General features: G+C 41.2%; 1 protein-coding gene across 6 annotated transcripts in view; it reads left to right on the top strand.

Moving 5' to 3' along the window:
* Positions 1–23,258, top strand: part of LOC129710317 (tensin-3-like) — a 484,648-nt gene that overhangs the window by 161,837 nt on the left and 299,553 nt on the right. For all 6 annotated transcript variants that reach the window (XM_055657243.1, XM_055657253.1, XM_055657263.1 and 3 more), the window contains 2 exons: positions 15,799–15,913; positions 18,833–18,870. In XM_055657243.1, coding sequence (XP_055513218.1) covers positions 15,799–15,913; positions 18,833–18,870 — 153 coding nt within the window. Of the gene's footprint in view, positions 1–15,798; positions 15,914–18,832; positions 18,871–23,258 lie in introns of those variants that run through there.

Here is a 23,258-nt window from a genome sequence, read left to right as displayed (position 1 = left end):
TCTGCTATCTCCTTACATATTTGCTCTTCCAATTCTCGATCCCCATTTGGCGTCTATAATACACCCCTATAAGTGTTGCTACACCTTTCCCACTTCTCAGTTCCACCCAAATAGCCTCCCTAGATGAGCCCTCCAATCTATCCTGCCAAAGCACTGCTGTAATATCTTCCTTGACTAGCAATGCAACACCTCTACCTCTTGCCCCTCCAATTTTATCACACCTGAAGCTACGAAATCCTGGAATATTTAGTTTCCAATCACAGCCCTCCTGCAACCATGTTTCACTGATCGCCACAACATCATACTTCCAGGTGTCTATCCAGAAAGGAAATAGAGAGCTTAAAGTCATAGAATGATACAGCGTGGAAACAGGAACTTCGGTCCAACATGCCCATACCGGCCAACATGTCCCAGCTACACTAGTCCCACCTGGCCGTGATTGACCCATTTCACTCCAAACCTGCCCTTTCCATGTACCAGTCTAACTATTTCTTGAACGTTGGAATAGTCCCTGCCTCAACTACCTCCTCTGGCAGCTTGTTTCAAACCTCCACCACACTTTGTGTGAAATGTTACCCCTCAGATTCCTATTAAATCGTTACCCCTTCGTTTTAAACCTGTGGCCTCTGGTCCTCAATTCACCTATTCTGGGCAAGAGAATCTTTGCATCTACCCGATCTATTCCTCTCATGATTTTGTAAAAGCTTATTTCCATTGTGTTAATTCAACAACCCCAGTATGAGCAAGGTGAAAGAGCTGGTCATCAACTTTAGGAACCATATTAGAGTATGGCAAAGCATCATGAATGCAGCCCAGTCCATGATTCTATCCAAGCTCAACGCCCTCCTCCCCGAATTCCCATCGACTCCATTTACTTTGGACAAGTACTTGGATAGGATAGGTTTAGAGTGATCTGGGCCAAATACAGGCAGGTAGGACTTGTGTAGATGGGGCATATTGGTCGGCGTGAGCAAATTGGGCTGAAGGGCCTGTTTCCACGCTGTATTACTTTACAATCAAGGACCACCCACACCTTGGTCATTCCCTCTTCTTCCCTTTCCTGTCGGTCAGAAGGCAGAAAAACTTGAAAGCACGTGCCGCCAGATTCAAAAGCAGCTTCTTTCCCGCTGTCAGGCTCTTTAATGAACCTCTAATATGCTAAGGCTGTGTTTTTGATCTCATTCTCTCTCATAGTGGCTGTTTTGAAGAACATCCTCGGGCAAATAATGGGATAAGGATAAATTGCTTCAGCATGGTTTACGCCATGGTTCTTTTTGGGAAAAACGGTTCAGACAAAAAGCTCACTCAGAGTGAGAATAAAATAATTTATACTAAATTCCTCAATTTGACACCTTCAATCCTTACAACATGTAGTTCTTGGAACAAGGTGAAATGGAGGGATAACATTTAAGTACTCCCACTTCCTTATGTCTGTTTTTTGCTGTCTGTCTCTCTTCTTACACACATTGAAAAGTAGCATTTCTTACAGCAGTGATAGCATTTTATTGAAATGATGTTTCAACAACATGGAGTGCAGCTGGTCCACATACTCGCTGATACTACATATGTTATATGATCTGACCTCGGATTAAAGATTGACTTGGGAACTTTTAAACAGTGACACACTAATTATGTTTTCTTGTACAGTTCTGAGTGAGTATGCTGATCTTTACCCTTGAACCTTGGAGCAAGAATGCAGATTACTTGATCTTCTACAAGTCCAACCTGGTTGGGTATTGTAGAGTATAGGAGTTGTAGACTCGTGTTGCATGGAAACAGGCCCTTCATCCCAATCTTTCCAGGCCATCCAAGATGCCCATCTAAATTGACCCCATTTGCCTGCATTAGTCCAATATACCTCTCACCCACTTTCTATCTATGCATGTGTCCAATGCTCTTTCAAATATTATATTGTAGCTGTCTCGATCATTTTCTCTGGCAGCTAATTCTATATTGCCACCACACTCTTGAAAAAAGGTTATGAGTTCACACCTTATTATGCTCCTCCAAAATTTATGGGACACACCTCAGTCTCCAATGCTCCAAGGAAAAAAGTCCTAGCCTGGCCAATCTCTCCCTATGAATCAGGCAATTGAGTAATGGAAACATTCTTGTAAACCTTTGTTGCATTTTTTCCAGCTTAATGCTGTCTTTCCTATAGCAGTGTAACAAAAGCTACACCTTGCCAACATCTCATCCAACTCGCCACAGAAGGCAGTGGAGGCCAAGTCAATAGATATTTTTAAAGCAGAGATAGATAGATTCTTGATTCGTACGGGTGGCAAGGGTTATGGGGAGAAGGTAGGAGAATGGGGTTCAGAGGGAGAGGTAGATCAGCCATGATTAAATGGTGGAGCAGACTTGACGGGCCAAATGGCCTAAATCTGTTCCTATCACTTATGACAACTTGAACATAATGCCCCATCTCCTCTACTCTGTACCCTGACTGATGAGGCCTGTTCACTGTGAAAGTCTTACCCTGATTTGACTTCCGCAAACACAACATCTCGCAATTGTCTGAATCCAACGTCATTTATCCATTTCGCAGCCCATCCTCCTCGCTGATCACGATCCTTCCGTACAACCACCTTCACTGTTTACAATGTCACCGATTTTAGGTCATTGCAAACTTACTAAGCCTGCCCTGTATATTCTCAGCCATATTGTTTTAATAGATGGCAAACATCATTGGGCCCAGCACCAATCCCTGTGGCACGCCACTGTTCACGGGCTTCCAGATGGAAAAACAACATTCCGCCATCACCTTCATTAAGCCAGTGATGTATCCAATCAGTTCCCTGGATCCCATGTGATCTAACATTCCAGACCAACTTACCATGGGAGAGGTTGAGTGGAAGTGAAAAGTATACAGTTAATGGCAAGACATTGAACAGCATTGATGTACAGAGTCCTAGCCTGGCCAATATACCCTTTAAATCAGGCCCTTGAGTCATGGAAGGATTCTTGTAAACCATCATTGCACCATCCAGCTTAATGATCTCTTTCCTATAGCAGGGTACGCAACCGTGAATGGCAGGGCCCTGGGAAGCATTGTAGAACAGTGGGATCTAAATCCACTTACATAATCGAGTAGATAGTTGTAAAGAGGGCGTATGGTATGCTTGACTTAATTGTTCGGGGCATTGCGTAGAAGAGTCAGGAAGTCTTGTTGCAGCTTTTTAGGATTTTGGTTTGGCAGTTCTAGTCGTCTCATTACAGAAAGGGTGCAGAAGAGGATTACCAGAATGCTGCCTGGATTAGAGGGTATTAGTTTAGGGAGAGGTTGGATAAATTGTTTTTTTTCTCTGGAGTGACGGAGACTGAAGGGAGACGTGATAGAAGTACATAAAATTGTGTGGGGCATCGGGCAGGTAATCAGCATTTTTTTACCAGGGAGGAAAATGTCAAATACTAGTGGACACAGCTTTAAGGTGAGCGGGGCAAAGTGATGCTGGCATGTTATAAGCTTTAAGATAGGCACATAGATGTACAAGGGAATGGAGGTATATGAATTATGTGTGAGCAAAGGAGGTTAGTTTGACTTGGCGCCATGTTCGGCACGGACATTGTGGACTGAAGGACCTGTTCCTGGGCTGTAGTGATCTATGTTTTAACATCTCCTCTTTGGTAATTTGTATATAGTGCAAGACATCACAGGTCATATACCTCAGTTCCTTAGCATCCATGTGCTTCTCCAAATAAAAACTGACAAGAGATGTTCATAATCTCTCCCATCTCCTGTGACCACCCAAAGATGGTCATGCGATCTTTAAAGGGATCTATTCTCTTCTTAGCCAGCCTTGCCTCATAATATACCTGGAGAATTGTTCCGGGGTTCCTCCTGACGTTGCCATGGAGATATAATGTCGTCATTCTGAAGCAAAGATCTGTTGAAAGATCTTTGATCTGAAGTGTCCCAGTCCACCACAGTACTGTCCTGCCATTGCATCTTTTTTTTTTGTTTAAATGACTTTATTCTGAATGTTTGCATTTGGAAAAAAAAATTAGTTGCTAATGCCTAGTTGATTGATGTTTATAACACTTTTTCACGAAACAATTTTCACTGTGAAAACCTTTTCATTGCTGTGGGCATTAACTTCAACATCACTGACATTTGTTGAGGTCTTTTAATTCCAACAAAAGCATAAAACCATCGGTATTCTGAATCTTCTCATCTTGGTTCTACGAAGTGAAAATGACAGAAACCGATAATTTATCATGTAAATCTGATACTTTCATTTAAAGTATAAATATTTTTTGTAGTCTGTTTGAAGAGCTTTTTTTTATCTGAAAACTGAGAGCCAGCTGGCCAAGTCACATCTATACTTAAAGAATTTTCTGCAAGCTTAATTACTGTAAATTTTACTTTGACAGGAGGAGGTTTTCTAATACCTTCCCCCATCATAAAGGACCCTTTCAGCATTCCCTTGATTGAACCTTCTTTGCAGTTCATATATGAGAAGGTCATAGTAGGGCATCTCCTTAACAAAAACTAAAAGGAAAGTCTGTACTGTTGGAAGCATTATAAAGCGCTATTTATCCTACTGTTCTTAGATTACTGCGTTGGCTATGGCAGTGATTATATAGCAAGAAGAAATTAAATAACATAACAGAGTAGAAGATTCTGACTTACTTTTAAATTACATATACTGCATTTTATCAACATTGGATTGTGTGGCATGTGGAAAATGGGCTCTGTGGGATCGCAGCCTTTGTTGGTAAGTCAACCAAAAAAAGCTGTTGGAAGCAACATTCTTGTGTCCAAACAGCAACATTTTAAGCTGAAATGGCAAAAAAAAACTTTTGAGCAATATTCGCTGAAGTAATTAGTTCTGAACTGCAGAGATGATTTATGAATGCTTGCAGTGTCCACTACTTTGTTAAAACTGTTGCAATATTTCAGCACGATATTAAATATCGTGAAAAGTATATGCAAGCGCTCAAACAGTTGGGCAGCATTCAAAGGGGTTTAAAGGTGCATTGTATTTTAAAAAGCAAATTATGTTGCTGAGACACTGTGTTCAAATATATTCAGTGAAAAGTAAAACCAGATGCTACGTTACTGGAATGCATCTTATTTTTTACATGCAAATTTCAGATATGATCTGCATCATTTGTAGATATAATCTGCATCTAAAAATACTCTGCAGTTGCAGAGAATTTTCTCTTTTATGGAAGTATGAACTTCAAGCCTTTATTGACATGAAGTAGTAGAATAAAGATGTCATGTGGAACTATTCCACAAAGGTTGCTAAATTACACACTTTCCTACTTTTAAATCGTATCAGGGTGAACATTGGGCAATTATACCAAATGTAATACATACTTGTATGAATTTATTTCCAATGGGTAACTTCCACCAATTTACTTTATTGTTCCCCAATATCTGAGAGGAGAATTGGCTGTGATATCACCTTAAACACTGGCAGTACTTCAGTTGCTCTGAGTTTCATGTTAGTTTTTAACATTGCAGCTGGAACCAATGAACCACTTGATGCTACTTTATTTATCAAAGATGCTAGTTATTTTTGTGCTGCAGTGAAGAAATTATTGCCATATAACTCTTGTCGATTGGCAGGAATCTTTTAATTGTCTCTTATCCAAGAAATCAGCGCATTAATTCTAAGTCCAAATCCGAGGGAAAGGAATGTAAATGCATGAATTCCTGATGATGCTGGCACATATATTTAACTGTTCGCAGAGAAACATGTGAAACACTATATATTCTTGATCAGTGCGGGTGTCAGAGGTTATGGGGAGAAGGCAGGAGAATAGTGTTAGGAGGGAGAGATAGATCAGCCATAATTGAATGGTAGAGTAGACCTGATGGGCTACTCCTATCTCTTATGATATTCTGCATTTTTTTTGAAGTAACAGAACGTTTTTGCGTGAGGTGTTTGTTCCAAGCTAACCGTGTTCAGTGTTTTCATTATAAGCAGTACGGCTGCGTGATATCCATGTTAAATCTCCTTGAAAGTGCAAGTGACTTTGGCCTTGAATCCTGTCGTGAAATCCACAATATCATTGAAATGTGCTCTGTTTCCTGTAACTAAATCCTGTGGATTTTGGAAACTCCTAATGGTTATAAAATTCCTGCCATTCTGCCTGAGAATATTTGGAAAAATGTGAAATGAGGTGATCTGACAATGAACAGAGTTCGCTTTCTGTAAAAGCAGCCGTGTTAAATTACCCTTCAGAGAGCTGGAATGTGAATAACACAGAACAGACTTGGCATTGTCACTTAATTTTACAACAGAAGTTATAGGGAATATTGTAAAGGACAATCACTGGCAATCCATAAATCTCATGCTGGTGGGACTTTAAAGAAAAAACTTTGACTGTTTTCTTACTAATGTTGTAACCAAAGATTCATTGATTCATGCATTATAAAGAGATAGTTTGTTTAGCTAATTTGAATCCTGGCCAATTCTAAAGGGGCATTACCTTCAATGGAGAGTGCTGTGCTCAGTTATCTCAACATTACACCCAAATATTTATGATGGTAGCAGGATTTAGACTCTAAATGTATGGTTTCCATTTTCACTCTATTCATTTTTCTCACAATCTATGTACATGAAGGGACTGCAGATGATGGTTTACTCCAAAGAGTAACTTAGCGATCAGTCACCATCGGCGGAGAAAACGAGTAGGTGACATTTCTGGACCCATCGTCAGTCTGAAGAAGTCTTGACCTGAAACGTCACCTTTTCAATTTCTCCAGAGGTACTGCCTGACCCACTGAGTTACTCCAGCATTTTGTGTCTTTCTCAATTTGTATTCCAATATTTTTCTCATATGAACTTTAACACAAGCATGTTAGATTCTCGCTTTTGTTAATTTTACTCTAATTTGATTTGTGGGGACTCTTTCAATTAATGCAAAATTAGTTCATTGTCTCTTGGTGGTGCATCACTGAAGAAAGAGCAAACTAGTGCAGCGTGAATATATATGATGGTCTTGGTTTTTGATCCTTGTCACATTTGGCTCAACGTTGCCCGATTTAATTTGCGAGGACCATGAGTGTTCGTTCCCAGGCTAATTGATCACCACAGATACGCATGATTCTGCATTGCTCTGATAACTGCCTGTATAATCTCAGCAAGGGGTCACTGAGTAATGATCAAGAAGGGAATGCAGGCTATTAATTTCTCCAATCTCACATGGAGACTCTGAGACAAATTGTAGACGTTAGGAACGACCTTCGCGGAGATCAACTAATTCCACATGGATCGAGAGTTAAACCTGGGATTGTTCAGATCAGTAACATATTTTATTATGCATTGCAGCCATCTGGTCGAAACAATTGTTCAAGCTTAAATGGGCCAAATTAATTACTGCTAAAATCGTTGCCAATTCTGCTGTGTTTACTTTATAGTGTGATTTCTCCCCTACCACTAAAACTTATTCCATTAAGGTCTTTTTTTATACCCAGGTTGTTTTTACATTCATGGAGAGTTGTGGAAATATGCATTAACATATTGAAGTCTTAAACTGCTGCATCTGATTCTTAAACACCAAGCGCTTGTTCCATATCAGCATGGGAAAACACTTTACTGTCAGGCAGGCAAAATAACCAATTCCAGATGGCCAGCCTCTTTTAATAGACACTGTAGTTTCAATAATCTCAAGTATCCTGCACTGCAGATGGCTGCCTCATGATAGCGTTTTTGTTTTTCTTTTGTTAAGTCTCTAAGTATTTGGAGTGAAAGATAGAAATTTGTGGACTATCAGGATACAGGCGGCATAGCGCCAAAGACCCGGTTTCAATCCTAACTACTGGTGCCGTCTGTACGGAGTTTGTACGTTCTCAGGGTGATCGCTGGTCGGCGTGGACTCGGTTGGTCGAAGGGCCAGTTTCCATGCTAGATCTCTAAAGTAAAGATGAAAAGAGGCAATCTGTCTCATGATAGAACGAGCTTCAGCAGATAATTTATTAAACTTGGGTAACCAGCCGCGAAGTCGAGAACTGCAGTTAATAAAGCTAAGAGCTGTTTTAGTTTATACTTCAACATTCAAAGTGCCCTCTTGTGACTTTATGCTGCCAAGACAGAGTATGGGCAAAGTAAGATATAGATGCCCAAATCCCAAACACTTGTTTCTTTAAAAAGGAGATATAGAAAGGAGATATAAAGATATAATGAGCTGGATGAACTCAGTGGGTCAGGGTAGTATATCTGGAGAACACAGATAGGTGCGTTTCGGGTCAGGACCCTTCTTCAGAATGTTTGTTGTATGGGGGAGAAAGCTGGAAGAGAGCTAAGTGCAGTACAAAGCCAGGCAATTGATAAGTGTATACAGATGAGGAGGGTTTTAATTGGCAATGGGAAGAAGGCAAAAAGCTGTGAGACAACAGGTGCGAAATGCAAAGCCAGAGAAAGGGATAATAAGGCCCATTCTTAGTCACGTGTGTGACCAAAAGATGAAAAATTGCAGAATACACCTCTTCTAATTCTGAAAGCATTACAGGGATATTGTTTTGTGCTGTATATATGGTCCATATTTGTTTTGGTTTATCAAGTGAAAGTTTTATATGTTATGCTGACAATATTTATTTAGGGTCAGAGGTAAAATACGACTGGTCACGTGTGTGACATCACACAAAAGCATTATACAAACTTAAATTTAAAAAGTTAGAATGTCCATGTATTTAGCAGACATGCATTATAGTTCTATGAGTAGGGAAATAGCAATGAATAAGATTAATCTCTTACAAGAATTTTGTAATGTATTACTTTGTGACGACATCTGGTCACGTGTGTGACATTTTGGTTTACTTTCCAAAGAATGGGCCTAAGTGGAAGGAGACGGAAGAGGAAAATGGGGGGGGGGGGGGGGGGGGGTGCGAGATAGTAGAGAATTGGGTGTACATCCTGTTGGGGAACAGGGAAGGGAAAAGGTTGGGGTACGGGGGGGCATTTTTGGTCAGTTACTTAAAATTGGAGAATTCAATGTTCATATTTTTAGACTGTAAGCTACCCAAGCGGAATATGAGGTGCTGTTCCTCCAATTTATGTGTGGTCACATTGGCAAAGCAGGGGGTTTCCTTTTGACTTTATTTAGCTCTTTCAGCCTTAAACTAACACTTAATATCAACTTTGTGGGTAGGAGTTAATTTCTGTTATTGTAATACCTTTTGAATATCCTATTCTCTTACTCCAGTTTTAAAGTGGGATTAATAATTGCAGCAAATGCCAGGATGATTCGAGCCTTGTCTCCTTCGATCACATGCAGAAGCTGAAAACGCCAGGTTGTCTCAGCAGTTCTGGAAGTAATGAGTTATTGCTTGAACCCCAAAACAATAGACACGAGATAAATAGACATGAGATAAAAGAATCGGTATACAATTTTAACAAAGAGAAAGCTTTACATCACAATTGTAACATCTTATCTGGTGGAAACTGTAGTTTTGGACTGTAGTAGTTTGTTTCCTTGGGCCTTGAAGATTTGTGTGCAGATGGTTAGGATTCCAGTTCAGCCGTAGAGTTCGGCACCTTCGCTGAAACTGAAGCTTCCAGCATCTACCAAATCCAACAATTAGTGGACAATTTAAGCCTGACTGCAGGGAAACCTGCTGCCACCTGTGATCAAAGAGACAAAACCAAGAGATTACTGCATGGATTTCTGACGACGTGTAATCCCATATGCACTTTGAACAGCGGCCTTATCCCGTGAATCATCTCTCGACCCTGCCTTGATTCTTAATCAGTGAGCTATTTCTAATCTACCGTTCTGAATTTTAGTGACAGCTTTTGTTTTCCTCTCAAGCCTCCCAGGCGAGCAAAATAACGCCAGGTTGTCTCAGCAGGTGAAGTTGTAATGAGTGATCACTTTACTGCACAAGTAAGTTCCTCTCTCCCTCACCCGGTCCCATCTTTCTTCCACTTCCATGAACAATAACATACAAATCTTCTTCTAGAATGTCATTGGTTGATCTGCTTCATCCATTGTCATCCTTTTCTAATTTTGAAAATATCATTATTGTTTACTCCTCAACCTCCAACTTCAACTCCACAATAATTAAGCTTATTTAATGCTCTTTTGAGCACCAATTTAAATTCCAAGACAACCCGCTCTCCTTGAACCTGCTCTCTCATTGTCTTCTTCCAACATCTTCCAAAATCTGATCATTGATCCTGAATAGCTGGTCTCTTCATTTTAAGTTTTGTTCATCCATGGTTCCTGCTTGTCAAATTGACACTTAATTTTGTTATTGTAACAGGATTGTAAGCTTATGATAAAAGTCTTGATTAACATTCCCTTTCACTGTGATTGTAGTACATCGTCTCTCATAGTCTTTTCTGTGGAAGGGGCTGAGCAAAGCCGCCCTCTAATGTTAAGGACGTAAAGTGCTTGAGTAACTCAGCATCTCTGGATAACATGGATTGGTGATGTTTCTTGTCTCGACCTGAAACGTCACCTATCCATGTTCTCCAGAGATGCTGTCTAACGTGCTGAGTTACTCCAGCACTTTGTGTCCCTTTTGTGTATTAACCTGCATCTGCTGTTCTTTGTTTCCACGTCCTCTACAGTTGCATGACTTTGAATTGGAATTGGTTGTACAGATCTTGTTTGGTTCCATTCTTGACTCTTCAATTCACTAATCCGACAATGGTTATAAAGTAGAGATTGATAGTTGTTGACATTAATCTAATCTTTCAGAAGGCTTTTGATTATGTACCAAATAATGGCAAGGTTATAGAGTTCAGGGGGAAATGTAGCAAACTGGCAACCAGTTGGGCTCGGGTCAGAAAGCAGAGAGGGAGCAAAGGATAGCCAGTCACAATGGAAGAAGGTTGGTAATTGTGCCTCTCAGGGATCAGCTCTGGGACCACTGCTGTTCATATTACATTAATGAATGAATTTCATCTGAAGAAAGGTCCCGCTTGAAATGTCATCTATCTATATTCTCTGAGTTATTCCGTCCTTTTTTGTAAATTAGCATCTGCAGTTCCATGTTTCTGCACGAATGATTTAGACTTTGGAATTAAAAACAGTTACTAAATTTTTGTATTAGTACATATTGCGGGAAAATTCAACATAGATGAGGATTGGATCTAATTAGTCACATATTCATTGGCAAATGAAGATTAATATAGACAAATGTGAAATACCACCTTTTGGTAGGAAGGGTGGTCACCTTTTGCTCAGAAGGTTTGAGTGTAATACTGTGGATCTTGAGTACAAATTCTCCACAATTTCTATCACATGTTAGCAAGGTCATAACGAAAGGAAACCATGTAAAACATTTTTATCCTCTCTGGAATTAATATGCAAGGGGTTATACTAAACTAGTATTGAATGTTGGTCATTCAGCATTTAAAGTATTGTTTAGAGTTCTGCTCAACAACATATAATGAGTGTTTGACGGCACTGGAGTTTAGAAGGATGAGGGGAAACCTCATTGAAACTTACCAAATAGTGAAAGGCCTGGATAGAGTAGATGTGGAGAGGATGTTTCCACTAGTGAGAGAGTCTGGGACCAGACATTATAGTATCATAATTAAAAGAGGTTCCTTTAGGAAGGTGATGAGGAGGAATTTATTTAGTCTTGATTGTGGTGAACCTGTGGAATTCATTGCCACAAAAGGCCGTGGAGGCCATGTCAATGGATATTTTTAAGGCAGAGATGGACAGATTCTTGATTAGTATAGTGTCGGGTGTTATGGAGAGAAGACAGGAGATTGGGGTTAAGAAGGAGAGATAGATCTGCCATAATTGAATGGTGGAGTAGACTTAATGGGTCGAATGGGTCCTTCTGCAGTTGTAAAGAGCCCTAGTGAGATCACACCTGGGGTATTGTGTGCAATTTTGGTCCCCTAATTTGAGGAAGGACATTCTTGCTATTGAGGGAGTGCAGCGTAGGTTTACAAGGTTAATTCCCGGGATGGCGGGACTGTCATATGCTGAGAGAATGGACTTGTACACTCTGTAGTTTAGAAGGATGAGAGGGATTCTCATTGAAACATATAAGATTGTTAAGTGTTTGGACACATGTTTGCCAAGTGTTTGGCCTGATCTCAGACAACGACGAGAAGGCCTACCGGGAGGAGGTGGCTGGTCTAGCACTCTGGTGCCAGGATAACAGCCTCCTCTTGAACATCAAAAAAACGAAGGAGCTGATCATGGACTTTAGGAGGGCACATCATCCGAGGACGTACACTCCATTGAGTATAAATGGGGATCCTGTGGATAGGGTGAACTGTTTTAAATATCTGGGAGTCCACATCTCCGAGGATATGACATGGGCATCACACGCCTCAGCACTCGTGAGCAAGGCAAGGCAGCGCTTTACCACCTCATGCAATTGAGGAAATTCAGAGTGTCTCCGAGGATCCTCCAGTGCTTCTACGCAGCGGCGGTGGCAAGCATCTTGTCCGGGAACATTACCATCTGGTTTGGGAATTGCTCTGCCAAGGACAAGAAGGCTCTGCAGAGAGTAGTGCGTTCAGCCGAACGCACTATGGGAACTTCACTTGAATGAATGAATGAATCCTTTATTTGTCATTCAGACCTTTCGATCAGAACGAAATGTCGTTGCCTGCAGCCATACATGTAATAATAACAACACTCAATAAACACAAATTAACATCCACCACAGTGAGTTCAACAAGCACCTCCTCACTGTGATGGAGGCAAAAGTCTTAGAGTTACTGTCTCTTCCCTCCTCTTCTCCCTCTGCGCTGAGTCGATACCCCCTGGGCGATAGTAAGTCAGTCCCGCGGTTCAAGCTCCGCGGCCCGGGGGTGGTCGGAGCTACCGCCCTCCAGTCCAGCGGACGCAGCTGTTGCCACGGGAGCTCCGGAAAACAGGCTTCAACCTGTGACCAGGCCGCCCTCACAGGAGCACCTTCCAGCCGGTAGCCGCGCCGCCCACACGGGAGTGTCTCAGCCCCGCGCCGTCCGCCCTCACCGGAGCGCCGAGTCGTGCCGCTGCCCGAACGTCGCCGCAGCTCGAAGATGGCAAGCCTGGCTGGCTCTACCTCCGGAGCCTCGAGGTCGGTCGCAGGTTGGAGGCCGCCAGCTCCGCCATTAGGCCTCAGCTCAGGCGGGGGAAGAGAAGGGGGATACGACAAAAAAGTCACATTCCCCCGAAGGGAGAGACAGAAAGCCCTGTTTCACCCCCCCCCCCACACATAACACCACCTAATAACCAAAAATTTAACTGAACTAGACAAAAAAAAACAACACAAAAAAGTAAAAACAGACAGACTGCAGGCGAGCACCAGCCGTTTCACAGCGTCGCCACGCCCCCCTGCAGGAACTATACAGCAGGAGGTGCAACTCCAGAGCCAACAATATCATGGGAGACCCCTTCCACCCCTGCAACGGACTGTTCCAGCTGCTACGGTCAGGCAAAAGCCTCCGTTGCCATGCGGTGAGAACAGAGAGGTTGAGAAAGAGTTTCTTCCCAGAGGCCATTCGGACTGTAAACGCCTATCTCACCAGGGACTAACTCTACTGAACGTTTTTCCTTTCATTATTTATTATGTAAAGGTATATGTGTGTAATGATTGTGTTTATAGTTTGTTTGGTTGTTTGGTTGTTTATCTTTTTGCACAAAGGTCCGCGAGTATTGCCACTTTCATTTCACTGCACATCTCGTATGTGTATGTGACAAATAAACTTGACTTGACTTGACTTGACGCTAGAGGCAGGAAACTTGTTCCCGATGTTGGAGGAGTCCAGAACCAGGGGCCACAGTTTAAGAATAAAGAGTAAGCCATTTAGAACGGAGACGAGGAAACACTTTTTCTCACAGAGAGTTGTGAGTCTGTGGAATTCTCTGCCTCAGAGGGCGGTGGAGGCAGGTTCTCTGGATGCTTTCAAGAGAGAGCTAGATAGGGCTCTTAAAAATAGCAGAGTCAGGGGATATGGGGAGAAGGCAGGAACGGGGTACTGATTGGGGATGGTTAGCCATGATCACATTGAATGGCAGTGCTGGCTTGAAGGGCCGAATGGCCTACTCCTGCACCTTTTGTCTATTGTCTATTATCACATGAACATGATTATAATAATGATATTGAGAGACTGCGGAGAGATTTGTAACGATGGTTTCAGAAATGAGAAAATATGCACACCAGGAAAAGGTGAACATCATGGGGTCGTTGTTCTCTCTAGGAAAAAAGACTGTGTAACCAAATACGAGATCTTCAACATTATAACCACAAAATTCAATAGAGAATTTAGGCGAAACATTTCTACACAGAGTGTTGAGAAATTAGAACTACTAAATTCAAGAGGGTGTGGTTGAGATGATGAATATAGATTCATTTAAAGGGAGACTTGACAAACAAGGGCGCAGCGGCAGAGTTGCTGCCTTACAGCGCTTGAAGCGCCGGAGACCCAGGTTCTATCCCGCCTGTGGGTGCTGTCTGAGTGTAGGAGTTTGTACGTTTTCCCCGTTACCGCGTGCGTTTTTTACGAGATCTTCGGTTTCCTCCCAGATTTCAAAGACCTACAGGTTTGTAGGTTAATTGGCTCAGTATAAATGTAAATTGTCTATAGTGATAATATTAATGTGCGGGAATCGCTGGTCGATGCGGACTCGGTGGGCCGAAGGGCATGTTTTTGTGCTGTATCTTTAAACTAAACTAAAAAAAAGTTATACTAAACAAGATGAAATTAATACATTTAGATGAGGAAAGGTGAGTCTATAACTGCTGGCAGGGAGTTATTGGGCCGAATGGCCTGTTTCAGTGCCTTATACATTATGGAATCCTGCATTACTAATTATGTCAGGAGCAATTGTTTGATTTCATGTCACACACCATTACTTTCAGAGTAACTGTAGTATTTTTCTTTAAAGTCTCATCATTAGGAGCAAATTTATCTGAGACATTGGATCAATTACTTGCTGTATATATAGCTTCCTGTCACTTGTCTCATATTCTCCACTAATCAACTCACTCTCCCTGTCATTGCTCCAGGGTTAAAACTAATCAGAATTCTAAAGCAAAATACTGCAGATGCCAGAAGTCTGAACTGAAACAGCATATGTTCAACATACTCAGCAAATCTGGCAGCACCTGCGGAGAGAGAAACAGAATTTGGGTTCTGATGAAGGGCCATCAGCAGAAAGCTCCAACAGCCTGTCCAATCTTCAAATGCAATTACAAGACACATCACATGTATTTCCCCTAGAATAGCTCAAATTTAACATTTTCACCCTTGTGTATAAATACCGTATTACACAGTATTTACACAATACAAATATTGTGTATAAATACCCTATTCTTCAGAGTTCTGTCCCTCTAAACTATTTTCCCATATTATTTTTTATTTTCTTCAAGATATCCCAACTTTTGCCATCTCAATCATCCAGAATTCTCTTCCCAAACCATTCGGCGGTGCCACCTTTACCAATTACGCTCTTTCCTCAGCGTTTTCTCTGCATCTTAGGTTATCCTTAATTAGCTTTACACCTACATACCTTAAGCTTCAGTGACATATTTAGGAATATTTGCTGTACTGAAGGCATTCTCTTAAATATAAATTGACACAGTGTACCAGCTTCCATTTTAAGTTCCGCTACTTTAAGACAGTAAAATAGAACGTTAATTCCATGTTGCTGTTCATCTGACTGAAAATACAAATTGTATAGAGTTTTTGGATAGTTATTAGTGTTGCACAAAACTTTCAGTATAGTTAACAGAGATGGGATTTCTATTATTAGCTTGTTCAGCCAGTGTTTACTTATGAGCTGTATATTTTTGGAACTTTTCTTTCTACCATACTACGAAGCAAAACACTTGCTTTGTTAAATTATGCTGAGACAGCTGTGTAATGTTTGATGTTTCAGCCTGAAGAATTAGTTTCCAGTTCCCATACATTCAAGAACAAGACTTTCAAGAAACCAAAAACCTGCAACATCTGCAAACAACTCATCACCAGCAACCAAGGCCTTTCATGCAGGGGTAAGTGTCCAAGTTGCAATATTACTGATTTGTAGAGTGTTTTCGTCAACAAAGTTTTTGTTTTTCTCTATTTTAGCATGCTTTAACCATGTCATACAAACATGCCACCTGCAAGTGTCAGTAAGATGAGGATGTGTCCTACTTTCCAGAGTATTTTTCATGTTAGTAAGATCTTTGAAGGAATTCATTTGACAAGGTAGGGCATAACAAAAGGAACAAACCTTTAAAGACCAAGTGAATAAAAGTCAAAAAGGTCAAATGATAAATAAAGTGAGGCAAAAGGCTTGGCATGGTTCTGCATAGGATTCTTATTTCTCTTTACTTTTTAGGTTTTTTTTAATCCTTTTTTCTGTAGCTGAGTTTTATTTCTTTTGGAATCTGCAATTGTTCACTTCTCTCTTTGCATTATATGGCTGGGGCTTAGATTACCCATTTACGTAACTGTTTGTTTAGGTATTTCTATTGATAGCTTCATCCTGTAACTACACCTGCTTTTTGATGACGTGTAATATGAATCGTTGGTTCATTGCCATGCAGAGCATTTCTGTTTACAAAAGATTATGTCAGACGCCAAAGTGAATGTGCCAGAGGTGCTTGCTTCAGGTTGCGTGCTATGCTTTTGTGGATTTGGTAAGCAGAAAAATAAACATTTACTTTATGATCATATGACACGTGCGTGGCAATGTATTGCTTAAGAGGCAGTGTAACTTTTAAGAGCTACTTGTGAGATTTATAACAATTTAATTTAATATAGCAACTCTTGCAACAGATGTTGACTTGAGGTTTCAATGTTTAGAGGGGAGAGGTACAGCATTTCCTCTCCCACCATTCATTGATGGACCAAAGCCATTCCACCAAAATATGACCAGCTATTACTAGGATCAGAGGAATAAACAGAACACGGCCTCATACTAGGAAAAATAGGGAATTTAAGCTAAACCACATCCAATTTTCAGGTTCGATCTCATTTTCAGTACTGTGTACAATATCCTAAGAAAAAAGGATATTGAGGTACTGGGAGGGTCAGAGAAGATTTCCACATTTGATATCTGAGAGAGGGTACCTGGGTTGCATGTGTATCAGGAAAGGATGATTAGACTGAATGCCTTTTTTCCCCAAAAAGCATGAGAGGTGATCTTATACGGAACTTTAAAATTGGGATAGGTTTGCTCGAGTGAATGTTGAGCGAATGTATCCAGGAGGGGAAGAGCATAATAAAGCAATCGATGTGAGATAACCACAGGAAATGCAACAAGAAATTAAGAAACATTTTTATCCAAGCAATGGTGAGAAGTGGAACTCACTAAGACAGCGAGTGATTGGAGTGGATAATGTATTTTGGGGGAAGGCCAGGCAAAGGTATGAGAGTCAGTGGTTTGTGCATTGATCAGAACAAAGCTGGAGTGGGAGTGAGTTATCCTCAACTCCAAGTTATCCTATTCTGAAGAGAAAAGTTTGATTGAAATTAGAATGCTGAATTGTGATGCTTCCCCAGCAGCAGATTGGCTGTAAAGCTGTTTCTCAAAGGTGATTGGAGATCAAACCTGCAAGAGAATGCATTTGTATTCTTCAACCCATCCCACCTTCTTAGTTTTATTTTTTTTTAGTGTATTGTCACCTGTTCGAGGTGCAGAGAAAAGCTTTTGTTTCGTGCTATCCAGTCAGCGGAGAGACAATACATGATTACAATGGAGCCATTTACCATGTAGGGAATAACGTTTAGTGTGAGGTGAAGCCAGTAAAGTCCAATCAAAGATAGTCCGAGGGTCACTAATGAAGTTGATGGTCGTTCAGGACTGCTCTCTAGTTGTGGTAGGATGATTCAGTTGCCTGATAACAGCTGGGAAGAAATTGTCCCTGAATCTGGAGGTGAGAGTTTTCACACTTCTATACCTTTTGCGGAGGGGAGAAGAGGGAGTGGCGGGGTTGCGACTCATCCTTGCTAATGCTGCTGGCCTTGCCAAGGCAGCTTGATGCATAAATGGAGTCAATGGAAGGGAGGTTGGTTTGTGTGATGGTCTGGGTCGTGTCTACAATTAGCTGCAATTTCTTGCGATCTTAGATGGAGCTGTTCCCAAACCAAGCTGTGATGCATCCTGATAAAATTGCGCATCTGGAGAATTTGGTGAGGGTTGTTGGGGACCTCTAGTTTAAATTCCATTTGGAATGTTTTGGAGGACCAAGAAACCAAGAACCAAGGGGACATGCCAAACTTCCTAAGCCTTCTATGAAAGTAGAGGCGTTGGTGTGCTTTTCAACAAATAAAAATGGTATGCTTATTTCTTCCTGCAATGGAAGTGGAAGAATGATAATATTTTCTGTGGAACTGCAGGACACATTCAATTACTTGCATGTCTACATTGTGGGTAGTTGGCAGATATTTTGGTTGGTACAGTGTGGATGGCCACGTTGGATGATTAACCTGCTTTGGATGATTGCCAACTGCAACAATGATTGAGTATTGAATGGATCCATATATATTTTGTTATAAATTATATTCCATCCGCACCAACTAATGAGACTTAGTTTGTGCCACTATTCTGGAAAAGCTCCTGCAGATGTGCAAGTATTCAGAGTGTTTATTCACAGAGAGTAACGCGGACTGTCGTTGATAGACACAACGTGCTGGAGTAACTCTGCGGGTCAGGCAGCATCTCTGGAGAAAAAGGGTGGGTGACTTATCGGGTCGGGAACCTTCTTCAGACACGGAGTTTGAAGGAAGGTTCCGACCCGAAACGTCGCCCATCCATTTTCTCCGAGATGCTGCGTGAGCCGCTGAGTTACTCCAGCACTGTGTGTCTATCTTTGGTATATACATACCTGCATCTGCAGTTCCTTTCTACATAGACAGTCTTTATGTGTACAAATCAACTTTTATGACTGGTCGTTCTAATCTTTTATTTTATTTTTATTTTTCAGTTTGCAAGTATGCATGTCACAAGAAATGTGAGTCAAAGGTAAGTAATAATATACTAGACTGTTTTATTCATAATTCTGCTCAGTTAACCTGGAGAAATTCTACACAATGCTTTCATTTGCTGCTATATAAATTAACAGAGAAGTTTAAAAGCTTGATTTCTGTATTTGCATCGTTCATGACGATATGCCTGTTACTGCCAGCAAAATACTTTGGAATCTGCTGCGGGTTAAAAAATGGATTGAATACTAGGAAGTCTTCTTCATTTACATTCACATGCCATTCCAGGTGATATTTAATCTAAAAGGTGGCATATACACTCTTTGAACATGTGAGAATGTTGGCAGCCATCCAAAACTGATGGCGCCAACTTGCTTTCCAATGGTGAATGAGGCTGTTCAAATCATCGTCTATTCCAATCTTAAGAACTATACCTTTCCCTACATTTTCATAAAATCTATTTTCTCATGCCCCTGCCCGTAACCTACGCCCATCAATCGCACACGAATTTTCCTGTCACAATTCTATATGAGGGGTATTGTACAGAAGCCAATTAACTTAACAATCAGCAGTCTGAGATGTGGGTGGACATCAGAACGTCGAATGGAGGACCATGCAATCATTGGGGGAATGCGCACACTCCACATGAAGCTCCAAAAATCAGGATCGAACCTGGGCCGCTGGAGCTGTCGGGCAGTATTTGTGCCCATTGTCTCTTGCCCACCCATTGAGGTGGGCATTGAGGAAGGGATATTGTGAAATTAGTGTCGTGGAATAGTAGATTTCATTTAAAAAATAGCATTTATGCCTTAGATTGAATCTGGGCATCTGATCAAAACCTCTGAGTTATCAAATGTATTAAAGTACCAACATTGTGCATTGGAGGCATCATACTACACATTGATTGCCAGATGTGATATAATGGAATGGGGAGAATATTTTAGATGTAAAGTCCTTTTTCTGTGTGTGCACTGATCAACCTTTACTTGAACGTTAAAGAAAAAAATGAACCCATTATAATCATAATTTGGAATTTATCTATATATCTACATTTTGACCATAGATATGCAAAGTATTTTTAAGTTGCATGTGGAATTTGTTAATGGTTATTTTTAAAATATTCTGCCTGTGCTGCCTTTGATGGAATGAACATTATGTTAACTCTACTGTGACTATGTTCAATAAATTTCCACATTGCAGTCAGAGAATTGTTTATGATACACTCCACTGGCATAATAACCAGTGACTTTTTTTACATTTCTCTAAAAAAAACAATGTCTACCCTATATTACCATTGTCTAATAATTGAAATACATAAAGTTAAACGTTAAAACATGTTGGCTAATGAGGAAAAGATCTATAGAATGAAGTGAAACCTCTATGTTCCTAGATAATTGCTTCAAATCCTTTTACCATCTCTATAAGTTCCTAGATAATTGCTTCAAATTCTTTTGCCTTCTCATACTGCCTATTTGACCATGGTGACTATTGATTTATCCTGTATAGTAACTGGTGGTACCTCACCAAAATGCCAAGCTGGAAAAAGTGTACCTCTGTTATTGGTAATCTGTTGCATTGGCCCTGCATTTTGCTGCTGTAAGTAGTGAAAGTGAACGAGGGTTCATGCTAATTATAAAACAGGGGCTATTTGGTCCATTGAATAGATGGTGGCTGCCGGCAGAACATTCCTATCAGTCCTCATCCTCTTCTTCCTCCTCCTCTTCATTCCTTTGTAGCACGGCAACTTAAGGGCCTGTTCCACTTGGGCGTCATTTGCTCGTCATTTATGCGACAGGTCGGTAGTGACTGACATGCGAAAATCGTCTAGTAGTACGACAGTCGCTCGCCAAGTGCTCTTGAGGGCCCTGCTTCTTTTGGGAGCCATTTGCGATGTCGTTCATACTTAGTCCGATCTCCGTGGCAAGGATTTTCCCAGTGAAAAATTTTCAAAACTACGCGCGCTTTATACCTGGGTTTAAATGAAGCGCAAATGGCACGCATACAGGCGGCGCATGGTTATGGACGTTGGCGCATGGTGACGCATAATAAATTAGCATAGGCAACGTTCGTGTGTCACTGTGTGTAACCATGCGTCACCACGCGCTACACATACGCCGTCAGTACTTCAGCGTGCGCAAAGGATACATCACGCAGGTGGCCGCGAGGATTTGAGCATCCCAAAATCCTTGGGCGCCGCGCGTTACCATGCGTCACTGCATACGCCACCACGCCTCACCACGCGCCATGCGTGCATCACAATGCACCAACCAATTTTTAGGATGTCGCGTAAATGACTTTCAAATGACGCCTAAGTGGGACAGCCCCATTACACTCTCACACCTCATCAATCTTCTTTTCATTCTTTTGTCAATTAGCTACATACAGGGCAAATTACAATGGCCAATTAACCTACTAACCAGTATTTATTTGAGATGTAGGAGAAGGTTGGAGCACCCAGCCAAATGTATGCAATCGTGTGAAAGGGGTGGGGGGAAAGTATTTTTGAAATCTTCCAGATAATGAAAGGCCTATGTGGATGTGGAAAGGATGTTTCCAGTAATGGGAATGAGTAGAGCCAGAGGATAGTTCCTCAGAATGAAAGGACGTACCTTTAGATTGGAGATGAGGAGGAATTTCTTTAGCCGGATGGTGGTGAATCTGTGGAATTCATTACCACAGACGGCTGTGGAGGCCAAGACTTTGGGTATTTTTAAAGCAGAGATTGATAGGTTCTTGATTAGTAAAGGCGCCAAAGGTTACAAGGAGAAGACAGGAGAATGCGGTTGAGGGGGAAAAATAGATCAGCCATGATTGAATGGTGGAGTAGACTTGTTGGGCCAAATGATCTAATTCTGCACCTATGTCTTATGGTTAAAAGATGTTCAGCGCAAGTTTTTTTTTAACACACAGAGTGGTGGATGCCTAGAACGCAATATTGGGGAGGAGGCAATTACAATAGTGTCATTTAAGCGGCTTTTAGATAGGCACATGGATATGCAGGGAATGTAGAGATATGGATCAAGTATAGGGAGAGGTGATCAGTTTAACTTGGCATCATGTTCGGCACAGACATTGTTACAGCTTAAGGATAAGGGGGAAATCCTTTAAAACCGAGATGAGAAGAATTTTTTTCACACAGAGAGTGGTGAATCTCTGGAACTCTCCGCCGCAGAGGGAAGTCGAGGCCAGTTCATTGGCTATATTTAAGAGGGAGTTAGATGTGGCCCTTGTGGCTAAGGGGATCAGAGGGTATGGAGAGAAGGCAGGTACGGGATACTGAGTTGGATGATCAGCCATGATCATATTGAATGGCGGTGCAGGCTCGATGGGCCGAATGGCCTACTCCTGCACCTAATTTCTATGTCTATGTTTCTATGTTACAGTTTAGTTTATTGTCATGTGTACCGAGGTACAGTGAAAAGCTTTTGTTGCAGTTGGCTGAAGAGCCTGTTCCTGTTCTGCATTGTTCTTTGTTCTATTTAATTCCAAGCAATAATGTTACACTGCAGAAAACAGATTTGAATTACTGCCTGTAAACAAAGTGATGAAATGGAAGTACAATAAGGTGCCAAGTTAGGCAAGAAAAAATTATCTTTATTAATACGGTTCTGCCCTGGTTTGACTTCCCAAAATGCAACACTTCACACTTATCTAAATTAAACTCCAAAAACTGTTCTTTGTCCCTCTTTCCCAGCTGATAAAGGGCCCGTATAATTCCTGATAACCATCTCCACTGTCTATGGCATCACCTATTTTTGTGCCATCTGGAAACTTACTAATCATGCCCTGTGCATTCTCATCCATATCGTTCATATAGATGACAAACAGCAATGGGACAGCACTCCTCCCTGAGGCACAATGCCAGTCACAAGCCTCTCCTCGGATATATTTGATCTGGCCCAGAAGATTTGACTACCTCCATATGTTTTTGGACATTCAGTGCATCCATGACTGGAATACAAACTATCCTCAACACAGCACCTTTACCTTCCCCAAGTTCCCAGTATGCATGTTGTTCTCAACTGTAAAAAAAAGAAGAGAAATGCTCATTGAGTGCCTTGCCATCTCCAACAGTTCCACGCCAATGACCATGTTGGTTTCTGAAGGCACTATTCTCTATCCAGCTACCCTTTTTCTCCTAATACACATAAAATGTCTTTGGATCCTCCATGATCTTCTCTGCCAGAGAGCTATCCCATACCTTCTTTTTTCCCTCCTGAATACATTCCTAAGTATGCTTCTCAGTCCTCTATACTCTTGCAGGGATTCATTTGGTCCCAGGTGCCTATACCAGAACCATGTCGCCTTTTTCCTGACCAGAGCCTCAATTTCTCTTGTCATTCCTTCTGCCTTGTCCTTCACTATATTCTTTTTCAATCTTTGGGTTTCTAGATATTTTACAATTGTGCTAAATGCTTCCTTTTCTGG

This window comes from Leucoraja erinacea, chromosome 2, assembly GCF_028641065.1.
Source record: "Leucoraja erinacea ecotype New England chromosome 2, Leri_hhj_1, whole genome shotgun sequence".
Taxonomy (NCBI): Eukaryota; Metazoa; Chordata; class Chondrichthyes; order Rajiformes; family Rajidae; genus Leucoraja; species Leucoraja erinaceus.
This window is presented reverse-complemented; position numbering and strand designations above follow the sequence as displayed.